This window comes from Euwallacea fornicatus, chromosome 17 (assembly GCF_040115645.1).
Source record: "Euwallacea fornicatus isolate EFF26 chromosome 17, ASM4011564v1, whole genome shotgun sequence".
NCBI lineage: Eukaryota > Metazoa > Arthropoda > Insecta > Coleoptera > Curculionidae > Euwallacea > Euwallacea fornicatus.
This window is the reverse complement of record NC_089557.1, coordinates 1,819,754-1,831,938: the sequence shown is the minus strand read 5'-3', so window position 1 is coordinate 1,831,938 and position 12,185 is coordinate 1,819,754. Positions and strand designations below refer to the sequence as shown.

General features: G+C 41.8%; 1 protein-coding gene across 5 annotated transcripts in view; it reads left to right on the top strand.

The window, feature by feature from the left end:
• The window catches only part of LOC136344689 (discoidin domain-containing receptor 2-like), a 131,658-nt gene that overhangs the window by 95,719 nt on the left and 23,754 nt on the right, over positions 1–12,185 (top strand). For all 5 annotated transcript variants that reach the window (XM_066292376.1, XM_066292377.1, XM_066292372.1 and 2 more), the window contains exons 8-9: positions 7,984–8,123; positions 8,179–8,246. In XM_066292376.1, coding sequence (XP_066148473.1) covers positions 7,984–8,123; positions 8,179–8,246 — 208 coding nt within the window. The remainder of the gene's footprint in view (positions 1–7,983; positions 8,124–8,178; positions 8,247–12,185) is intronic.

Genomic DNA, 12,185 nt, shown 5'->3' with positions numbered 1-12,185 from the left:
CAACGTAACGCGCCAAATTGACGGTAATCGAATTCAGACACGCTCGAAGGGCATTTCGAGACCCGAGCCCCTGTGGCCGTTTCAAAGACATTTGAGAAACTGACCTGGGCTCATATGAAAATTTATCGCGAACATGAAAAACCCATAAAACGATCACAAAAATCTCGTTCGTGTCGGTTGCGTCGCCAAATACATCGAAAACGCTCAGCGGACACTGCAAACGTCCAAGAGACGGGAAAGTTTAAAAATTCCCCGGGGAATTACACTTCCTGGAATTCAACGGTCAGCGGCATATCGCAAAAAAACCTTCAGGTGATAAAATGGGGCCAAATCCGCAAAAAAAAAAAAAAAAAACGTATTGTCCAGCGGAGGTGCGTACAGGCTTCGGGGGCCCACTAAGGGTCAGTCTCAGTTGCACACACCCTCAATTTCTGAAACAACTTCATTACGTTTCACTTTACGTGCACACTACGCGTGAGCCCGATCTGTTTCTCCTGCTTAACTTCTGCCCGGATTGCGAAAGTGCCGTGCACCAACTACCCCTAACAGTTAATTCTGCACCGGCTTGAGCCGCGAGGGCTTCAAATATCCCAGGGCATAAATTATTAATGTTCTGCTAGCTTTAACGTCGAGTCGGTCCCCGTAGAAACAAAGAATCTGACCGACAGAACGAGCTCGCAGCTTGCAGTTAAAGTTAGCAGAGCGCCAATGAACTGGCCCTAAAGCCGCCTAGAGACGAGCAGAGAACGCCGGTTCAGGACAAACTTCCCATCGTTACCATGCCATACCATCGCAATGTTAATCGTTTTCCTGCGCTCAAATCTCTTGCGTGGTATTAAATTCTGAATTTCCATCGGGTGAAAGTCTCCAGGTTCGTTCGGCCCGTGAGGTGTTTTGTCGATTGCCCAACCCAGTGCTGCTCAATAATGTGAAGGTATTAGTGCTGCTTTAAAGGCTTCCTCGAAGTGTCCCCACGAGCCCAATGCGTGTAAAGCAATTTCGAGCCGTTTGTACCTCCTAACTCGATGAAGTTCTCGCCGAGCAGCACAGGACGATCTCTGGAAAGGTTCCGTTGTGGGTTTCTCGTAGGAAGATTAACTCGATTTCCTAACATTTCGGGATGTTTCCCTTTTTCCCGTAAGATGTGTGCCGCAAAAATTGGACCATTTGCCTGTAAAATTCCCGCTCGCTCGGGAACACAATAATTAACAGAAACCCGCGCTGCGCTGCCTCGAACTATAAATTTTCCGCGGGTATTGTTTTATAATTTATATTTTTCGGCTTTTTATTTAAAACGAAAGCAAGAAGATGGAATAGAATCAATTTTTTCAGGATCCTCCTCCTCCTCCTCCTCCTCCTGCGCGCCCTCGTCTGTTTTGTTGGAATATTAAAAAATAACACCGTCCTGCGCTGGTGGGAAATTCGAATTTAAATTTTAACTCCCACTGCGCTCCCCGATTACATTAAGCAGAATGGTCTTTGCTTGTTACGCCTATAATGCTTTGTCGCTCAGGACGCTTTTTACCCGCACCTGAAAGTTTCCCCCAAATCTGGGCCTCGGTCATGCGGATTACTTTACCTAAAAGTTCTTGACCAAAACTCCACTAAGTCGTCTGGAAAGGAAACCCTAATCGGCTTCTCGAAATCTTCTTATTAATAAATAATATTCTGTAATGGGCGAGTTGGAGGGATTAAACATAAACATCACCGGCCCTCGGAGGGCGCAAAAAACTTTTTAGTTCGGCGTGGGGGCCGCAACAATGTTTATTTTATGCCTCCCCGCTCGTTTGATATATATACAGGGTTCGCCATTACTCCGGCCTTGGTTCCTGGCGTTTTTGTATAAATATCAATATGAAATGTTCAGTACAGTACTCATTTATACTGGAAAGCTGCATGATTTAATAATACTTTTGTCTATACAGAGTGTTCCGTTTTCGCTGGGCAGCATAAAGTCATAATTTTTTAAATAGCAACCCATAATTTTTTTTATGCCATTTGATGAAGCCTTAATTTAGAGGGAAAATGCATTAAACATTTTTTAAATTGGTTGCGGCGTTGCCGTATTAGAGAAATTTCTTCAAAAATGCTGCGGCAGAAAAAACTTGTAAAATTTGCAAATTAGCGCTCTTACACAAAAAAAGTATGGTGCATTAAAAAAATGTTTTAAAGTTTTTAAGTGCCTCTGACTTTGATTAACTACTTTACAAAAAACAAATTTCAAAAAACACCAGTTTTGTGATCATTTCTTTCTGACGCTGCATTTTTGAAGAAATTTCTCTAATATGGCAACGCCGCAACCAATTTAAAAAATGTTTAATGCATTTTCCCTCTAAATTAAGGCTTCATCAAATGGCATAAAAAAAATTATGGGTTGCTATTTAAAAAATTATGACTTTATGCTGCCCAGCGAAAACGGAACACTCTGTATAGACAAAAGTATTATTAAATCATGCAGCTTTCCAGTATAAATGAGTACTGTACTGAACATTTCATATTGATATTTATACAAAAACGCCAGGAACCAAGGCCGGAGTAATGGCGAACCCTGTATATATATATATATATATATATAAATACATATATATATATATATATACATCAAAAGGATTCTACACAATAAGCTACTTAGGGGGGCACGGTGCACGTAAGAGCCGGACCATTATGATCCGGCGAATTTTGAGTTTGCGGTGCGAGTTAATCGCTACTGCAACATCAAGGAAATTGAACGTGTGCATGGGCGAAAATTTCAAGTTCGCGCGCGCTCTCGAAATGGGGCCCCCGCAAGCCCACAGTCAAAGTCAAATAATTTTATCAAGGTATTTGGTTACCGAGTACTCCAACGGAATGTGCCCCCGTGGGGATTTCTAACTGAATTAAACCCCTTGAGTGAAAAAACAACCTGCACCGAACGAGGACAAAAGCAAATATCGGCCGTCAAATATTTAATTAAAGTCCTGCAGCCGTTCTTCTGCAGGACAAAGTAAATAGTACTTTATTATCCGGGCAAATTATTTAGTTTTGTTCAGCGAAACGCGCTTTGTTTGACTTTTTGAAGGGCAAAAATTTGCAAGGCGCTTAATTTGCTGAAGAAATTAGATTATGTCTCATTACGATCTAGAGGAAGTCGTCTGCTAGACGAGCTGGCCCGAATGCTGAACGTTTGAGGGGATTTGTTTCATTTTAACTATTGATTTTTTTTTCTCAGTGATTATCGTCCCCCCCCCCCTACCCCCGCCGCGAACGGGGGAGGTGTGAAAGGGCATTCTTCCGAAATATGAATAACACGAGGTTCGCTCAAGTTCCCTTCTCTTCGAGAGGTTCTAAAAATGTTAAACTTTCCTTTCTCGTTTAACCTGCTGCAACCCCCTATCGTCTCCCGCAGGCACTTTCACCGCCGTCGCAATTTCGCACCGAAATTATCGGCAACACCGAAATCAATTTCAAACAATTCGTCAATTTGTGCATCTACGAAATCCGCCATACTCGAAGTTTCGTAGGTTTTCGAGACGATGACGATTGAAGCCGTCAGTGTCGCGTACCAAAATGGTTCTCATAGCGCGATTACTCCGCCTCGAAGACGAAGAAACCGTGAAAAATTCCCTGTTAAGTAAAAAGCGGCTTCTCCGGAGAAACGGCCGCGTTCGGCGGAGTCAACGGCGGAGCAACTGCTCGAAATTCGGAGAGAAAACGACGGCAGATTCCCACCGAATGGACGAGGGACGGCGTGCGAAGGGCGCAAACGTTGGTTCTGCCGAACCTGGTCAATATTCCGTCACTTCAGATTTTGTATGCGTTCTAATTTTAAATTCAAATTAGGTCAGGTTACTTCGGATTATCGGATTTCCATAGTTTGAAATAGGATGCCAATACAATTTCCAATACAGCTTCCCTCAGTTTTCCAAATCTGCCCAGTTGGAAATGAGACGCTTTGGATTCCAGTCAGCTTAGTTTGCTTTGCACCTTCCACGTTTTAAAAGGAGGCACCGTTTTGACGTCGGGTTACTTTAAGTTTTCAAAACTACACAGTGCGAAACGACACGTTCTGAGTTCGCCAGCGAACACGTTTTGATTTCAGATTCCTTGGGGATTTCAAAGTTCTATAATAGGAGAAAAGAGGTGTCTCCAAATTAGCTCTGACCAATGAAATCGCCCCTTCGCCGACGTTTCGGGACTTGATAAAATTCGAGAGAAAACCAGGATTGTGTCACTTTGATAGTGCTTTTTCTTATAATCTGCCAACCTAAACGAGGCACGAGGGAATGACGAATTCAGGTCTTTTGAGGACAATTTATGAGCGGACCTGCGTAGATGGAATAATAACCGGAGGTTTTCAGTGGAGTTATCGGGGGGAATTTCAGGTATCGCCCAGCGAACGGGTCAAACGTGGAGTTGGGTTTCATGAGTAATTTAACCTTTCGAGAATTCTCTGGATGGTAAACACTCTTGGAACCGCCAGAACACGACCTTAAAGATCCAAATAGTGCAGACCTCTTTGACGCAGCAATTAGCGCTTTTTGGACCGTCTAGAATTTTTAATGAGATGCCCTAACAAATCGCCCTGTATAGCCGCGCAAAGAAACTCTATACCGGGAGTAATTGGACTAAATAATTCGGTTCAAAGACGACCATTATATGTAGTATTAAAGCTAGTTCTCATGTAAAGCCATTGCAAATGTTAATGTGGAAGTTCCAATAATTGCACCAATATCCAATTTGCAATAATTAATGCCTGCTTATCTTTCGACTAAATTGTCAAATATCATATGTTTCCAACGAAATATCATTAAACTGTCATTTTTGCAGGCGCAACTTCCAATAATTTCCCTCGTATCGGGTCTCCAACGATACCCCTCGAGGAGTTTCCAATTATTGCTCCCCACTTATCTCTCGCCTACAACGTCACCAAAACAACCATCATCATATACCATTGAGATTTTATTTTTTAAAGCACGAAATACGACTTTCGAAGCTTTTCTTCGTTCCAATTTTCCATCGGTCTCCATCCAACTTAAGGCGAATCCTCTGTTACCACCCACGCCCATTTCTACAGGCTAATTGGCCGTAGTTATGTTAATTGGGTAAACACCAAAGATCATAACGTCTGTATATATGTATATCTGCATGTTTAAATACGTGAAGGGCTGTTTATTTTCTTTGTTTGCTTTGAGCTATTTGCCCACACATGTTGAATGGAGTGACGTGTTGATACGGGGATCTTCTGGGCCGAGCCTGTAGCGGCTTAAGGAGGCCCTTCGTTCGAAAGGGCAAGTGCCTGTTTCGGGGCCGTTGAGAAAAATTTGACCAGTTATTGTGAATTTTAATTAATTAGCCGGTCGGCGCGAAAACTGACTTCATCCTCGTCTAAACCCGGATATTATTAATTCATTAGGGGAAGGGTTAATTAAATTGATCCACCTTTAAGGGAATACTGTAATTAATTAAGTTGTTGCTTATTTGGGAAAGTCGTAAGCCGAGCTTAGACTAGGCGGCTCACAATTCCTCAAAGATATACTGAATTTACGTGCATTCGAGGAAATAATAATTAATTTTCAAATTGCTGTAATAAAGGTCGCTCACCATAGGCTCAATTACTCCGAACTATTTAATTTCCACCGGACATTAAATATTTAAAAACGTTAATTGAACTATCGAGCCACGAAACCACATAATACTAATCAAGCAATTAAATTTAATCCAATTTCAATGACATTTACATTACCATCCATAGTCCCCCTGACCGAAAACAAATATCATGTACTGCCCACTGGCATAACTGAAGCGCTAATTAATATTCCCCCCCATGTGGTGGTTTTGAGGGTATTAAGGACTTTAATAAGTATAAAGACCAATTGTGGCACGAAATATCTATGCAATAATGATTGCAGAAAAATTAGCATACGCAAAAAGAAAGTAAAAAACTGAATGAGCAGGGCAGCCCTTCGGGGGTGGGCGAGCGGCAATGCATCTTTGGATTTTCCCGGGAATTCCCTTTTTTTAGTAAGTTTTTTAAATTTATTTTAAAAGAGTCGTTCGATTTAAGTTTTTTCCACAAATGCGGGGCAACGTGCCGAACCCGATGGTACACTCGGAGGTTTTCGAGGCGTCGCTCCTCGTGCTCGATATACATTTTTTTTTTGTCTCTCAAGAGAATAAACTGAATTTTCAGATTAAACATTCAGCAAATTTAAAGAAATTAGAGATCGATTTTCTAACACTTCCAGTTTAAGCGGAAACGCCACCACTTGAATTTTAAATCGGACATTGTGCCCCGCTGTTTGATTCGTCGGCTCTCTCTTTCCCGATTTCGAGAATATCTGTTTTTCCGATGGTACTCCTGGTTTGCACCATTGTTCTCGTTGACCAAAACTCCACGATTTATAAAGAAATCATGCAAGTTACACCATAAGGCCTAACGTGTTTCAAATCAGGAGCGCTTCGCTACACCACGTATCAGCACTTCGAGACAGTGCCCTGTATGAAATGCAAATAATGGCGCCATTTCGGATCAAACCGGAAACGTTAAGCTGTTATTCGATATTTCCTTTAACCCCCTCAATGCAGTTATATGCCGAATTGATATTTTGAAAAGTTCACTTGAATCAACCGAAGTCGTTCCGATGGACGACCAGTCGGAGCCCCCCTGGGGTCCAGCTTAATAATTACACTCCACACCATTTTCGATAACTTTACACTTCATTTATCTCGAATATATGCATATAAACTAAAAGAAAAAATATAATTTCAAACATTGTTTTGCCCTCTTATCCATTACCATAAATGTATTTCCTCCGTTTCGCCTCTCCATTCTCCATTATTGTTATTATTTTCAAGCTACAGAGGTCTCTGTGAGGGAGAATAAAAAAGGGAGTTATTGATATTTTATTCCCTTTTTAGATGACACGTTTGTCTCCGTCGTATACGCCCATGCAGGGCCTTTCGTTCAAAATTGTTTTTTGAAATATTCATTTGTTTTTCCGGTCGGTATTTGGAAAATCTAAAAAGCGAAATTTCCAAAGAAATGTCGTTTGTCGCATATCCAGATGTTGCAGAATCTCGAATTCCAGAGCAGATTTCACCTCCAAAACCGCCAGAAATAAGTCGTAAAAACACAGGCCCGCCGCCGCGTTACCGACCTACAGGGTGTCGCAGTTTTAAAACGGCTCTCAATCATTTCTTTACTCTTCCTAGATTTTCTAAGACTTCCTGGAAAACTCCTACAGAGCTCCTAGACAAATTTTAGGGGCCCTCTGGGAGCTTCTATCGGACATTCTACAGGATGCTTAAGGAGAAAAGGGAAACATTTTAAGTGCGCGCTCTTAAGGTCCAAATGAGAAACACAAGTTAATTGGCCCCGATTTTCTTATAAAAAATTCGTCGAGCCACCCTTGACATTCGAGTGCGGAAACCCTCGTATTGCGTGTCACGAACGAACCGCGTTGACCCTCGAACCATCGGCATCACTGATGGACAATCGAGGGTGCGTGTGGTTCCGCCGCATTGGCATCGTGTCACTATTCCGAATTACGAGGAATCCCTGATGAAAATGGTGTCAAGTCCACGTCACTTTTACGTCATTCGAATGCGGAACCGAACGATTCGTGCGATGCGATTCGAGGGTTTCCGCATTCGCACGATGTCAAAATGAAGCATTTTTAAGACCGCTTGATAAAAATTGCATGAAGTTCCTCTCGCTTTTACGTCATTCGAATGCGGAAGTCACATATAAACGACCTTCGTACTTCTTACGGATTCTTCGGAGTGCGCTCTTTTGACGTCACCCAGATGCGAAATCAAAAACGTTCCTCCTAGACGATTATAGATGACGCACCTCCCTTGAGCGGTTGTCGATAGTAATTTGTACGATTTGTCGTGGATGAAGAAGAAAAAATAACAATAGTAATAAATATTAATTTGTTTCTAAGGCTTGAAAATCGTCGATGAAAATCGGTGAAAATGTTTTAAAGGGTTTTTTCCTTGCAGGTATTTTCTAAGGCGGAAATCTGGTTCGGTTTAGATGGGAGCCGATATCACATTGACCCGATTAAAGCGACAATAGCGCCTGACCATGAACGGGAATCTGCCCGGAACGTCACGATCCTCCTCAAAGGAAGACAGGCCAGGTAGATCTGTGAAGATGATGGAAAAAAATCGAGACTTGAGACCAATTTCTTGCAGGTTTATTAAGTTGCGGCTCTTCTTTGGTGACAAATGGATCTTGCTGAGCGAAATGTCTTTCGAGTCACGTAAGTCTCTGAGCGTCTGCATGAAACTTTAGTGTTCTTTTGTATCTTATGTATTAGCCGGGAAATTCCCCGTTTGGGCGGTATCGTGCCGAGTGATATTAAATTTGCAAAACAATAATACCACAGGGTTGAAACTGAGCCGGGGAATCGGTTTGCCTAGTCGGCACCGGTCGTTAGGGACCCTCCGCCGTCAAAATTGTAAAAGCAATTTGCATAGGGAATGAATTCCCTGCCCCGACATCAAATAATCGCCCAATTTGTGATGTCTGAATGCCGCTTCTTCAATATTTCATTTTTTCCCCCTTTGAGGAAGATGCGAAAAATTCGGCGAAAAATATTCGCAAACTTAGTTAATACAAAAGGGTTCCGCGTAGTTATAACAAACGACCGGAGTATCTGTCTTCCTTACTCCACCACTATGCCCTTTTAGAACCAACGTTAGGTATAAATAACGACCCAACTCTAAATATATTGTTAAGTAAGCTTAAGAGAAAAACCCTGAAAATTATGATAAATATCCGAGGGACTGTTGATATTTATTCTTAATGAAGGCCGCCATTTTGCCAAAGTTTCGCTTTTAAGTTGCAGTTTTAGCACTGCGCCAACGCTCACCAATGTATTACAGAGATTTATCTTATAAGGTCGCTGTTTGGAAAGGACCGTTATATGTGTTTACACCATTTGTGAGAATTATTATTAAGGAAAATGTTTGTTTAGCCGTTCACGCCCACAGGCATCTGTCCTGTAGTTGACTTGTAATTTCTACCCCCCCCCCTCCCCCTCTCGCACCCCCCCCCCTCGCCGATCCGGCCAGATGGAAGCGTCGCGACGCTCCCTCTCTTTAAAAACGCCGCATTTATTACGTTTTAATTTTTATTAATCGCCACAACGGAGTCGTGTTATTAGACTAATGTATTTTAATTTGTCTTCTTTAAAACATCGTCATGACCGGATTGGGTGAAATTGCAGCTTACGCGGGTACGTGCCGCCAGGTAACGCTTGTAATTGGGTCAGGACTCGAACTTAGCTTAAGGTTAGCTCGCGGTTATCTGTCTCACGAAGCTATTCGCATTGCCACGGGCCAGCCAACCAGAACGAAATTATTGTTATTCTGTGTAGTTAAGCCTTAAGGCTTGACCAGGAACTTCTTGACTAACGGGCCTGCGAAGTTACTTTTATCGTTTTACCACCAGTTCGGAAAGGCGAATAGTTGGAGGTTGTTAAATGGTTGACGATTATTTCAGAGCGATGTTTCAGGGGACAAGATAAATCTGAGTTTAGTCGCTTCGACTAGTTAAACATCTCGCCGTGGAAACCGTTTCTTTCCCCCTGTGCAAGTGACCGCAAAATATCCTGCGGAACCATACAGAACTGTTCGACTAGAACTAAAGTTACGAAACTTGTGGACCTTCAATTAGCGCTATTAAATTCACGCCGATAAATCAATTAAGTCAAAACATCTGGGAACGTAATTCTGGGTCCATGCCTTGTTCTAATTTATTAAAAATCCCGCTTCGCGCCGGAAAGCGGGTCTTTTCCCCTGTGTAAACACCCGTCAGTACCGTCCGGAACCGCGCAGCTTCGCTGTCTTGCTCAAATTCAAACGATGAAACCTGATACGTGTTAATTTAGCACTACTAAATTGTCCCTAATAAATCACTTGTGCCAAAACGACTTCCCAGGTAAATCTGGATTTATATCTTATTCCAACTTATTCAAAATCTCGGTTCGCCACCGAAACCGAGTTTTAACTGTTATCGTAAATTGCTACCTTCCGTGCCTTTTCGCAGGCATTTTTGGCTCAATTGATTTACAAACGTCAATTTAGGAGGGCCAAATTAACGTTTCCCAGCTTCATAGCTTTAATTCCGGTAGAACAGGGGCTAACATGGAATCATAGTTTTAACCCGTGAAATCCTATATTGCGCATTAAAACAAACGCATTCCGTATAAAGCCAATGGCTACATTCGGCAGAGGCAGCAGTTGTGCAACTGTTTAACCTCCGTAGCAGAAATATCAACATGTGCACCGCTGTTGACTCTGCCAATTCGACTTGGAGTTTGCGATCAGAGTGGAGAAATCAATTTATTGTTAATGTTAATAAGATATTAACAGACAGGGTGTTGGTAGTTCGCCGATTTTAAGGCGAATTGTTAGGTTTTTTGGCGAATTTTCCAGGTTTATAGTTAAAAAATGTGTTCTTTTTTTGTTCAATCTGGATCACCCTGCCCATGAGGTCCCTAGTTTTACCTCTGACGATGTGTATTTTTGATCGATAGCAAATCGCCAAGGGTGACGTATTGCTGTTTTTCAATCATCAATAGCTAGCAGGATATTTCTAAAGAGATCAGGTTTGTATTATAAAAAAAAGCTGGAACTATTGACAAATCGAAATGTTCTATCTTGTCGAAATTATTTTCGTGCTGTAGCCCGGAGAAAGGTTGCCGAAAATGATAGATAGCGTGTGATCTCTCACAAGTTATATCTTCTTTTTTTATTTACCTCAGTAATTTAAGCCAGAAAATAAATAAAAAGAAAACAGCAATTTTCTTTTTATCCGAACGTAATGCCGAGAAATAATCGTAACTTTGCAGAAGATGATCAGGGGGGTGTTACCAAATTTAACCAACTTTCCTGCACTTCAAATTAAATCTGGAACGTCCTGCACGCCCGATACTGTGGGGCTCAATCACCCACGTCGGGAGTGCAAAAAAAAACATGCAGTAGAGAGTAATTTTCATCACTTCGTTGATTTTTCGTGAGAAAACCTGGATATTCCAAAAACGGTTCAGTCCTGGCAAGATGGTAACGAAAGAAGGGTAATGGCTATCACTGGTGGTGCAGCAAAATATGGCCTGTATAATAGGGACATTCGTCGTTCTATCCTTGTTTTACGTATACATCATATCGTCCACGGAGCTATGTCTGATCCCGAGCTCGACATAATCGAATATTTATACTTTTCAAAACCGACTTTTCACTATGCCTTATGTATATTTTTTTTATTTCTAAACTGACCTAACGCTTCCTCATACTGCCTCAAACTAAAAAGAGAAAACGCATAGAAAATTCCCCCCCCCCCCCCGATTGAACACGCAGTGTGTGGTGCGTGTTCCTAAAAAAGGACATCCATCACTCACAACCGTCTTGGGGTTTTGTGCCTGGAGGCGAAGTTTGTTTAAGTAACAAAGTTAATTACACAAAAAAAAAATTCTGTGTATGTTGCTCACGACGATTCCTAAAATTTCCTTTTTGAGCACGAGAACCAGATATGGAGTATTTTCCCCGATTCGCCCCCCTTGAGAGACACTCTTGGCCTTCGAATTAATTGGAGTTTTGACTGATAATAACGTGCCTAGATATGGAGCTTTATCCATTATAATCAAAGAAGAATCTACAGAATTTCAAAGCAATTCATTTTCAAACTATTTTAGAAAATTCTCCTGGTTCACTTCTCCAGGGTAATCTGATAATTATTGTGCCTTTGATGGGAATATTGCTTCTGCTCCTTCAACAAAACCGTTTTCGTTTGCAGCATGTATGTACGAGATAAGAAATTTAATTAGAAAACCATATTTTCGTGGCTCAATTATACATTCTTCCTTTTGCTATCTCCCTCGATCGATTTTACAGTTTTTTCGTCACCATTTTGGCAGGAATGATGCAGGCGCAGTCGAATCAGTGATTTTTTACGTGCACGTCGCGCAGTACTAAACATAGCAAGCACGTTCCTTCAATACCTCTGTTTCCTCCTGCGGCATTATTGAATGCACGCATGGCGCTCAGACGTAGGTCTTACAGGGTTAAGACCTACGTCTCAGGTAGGCTTTCCTCACTACTTGGACCTCAGTGGAACACATTTCCAGTCCCTTATGCAGCGCTGGCGACCGCTTCCCAATAATTGTTTTTTAGTTAATTTTTGGGGTAACGTGCATTGG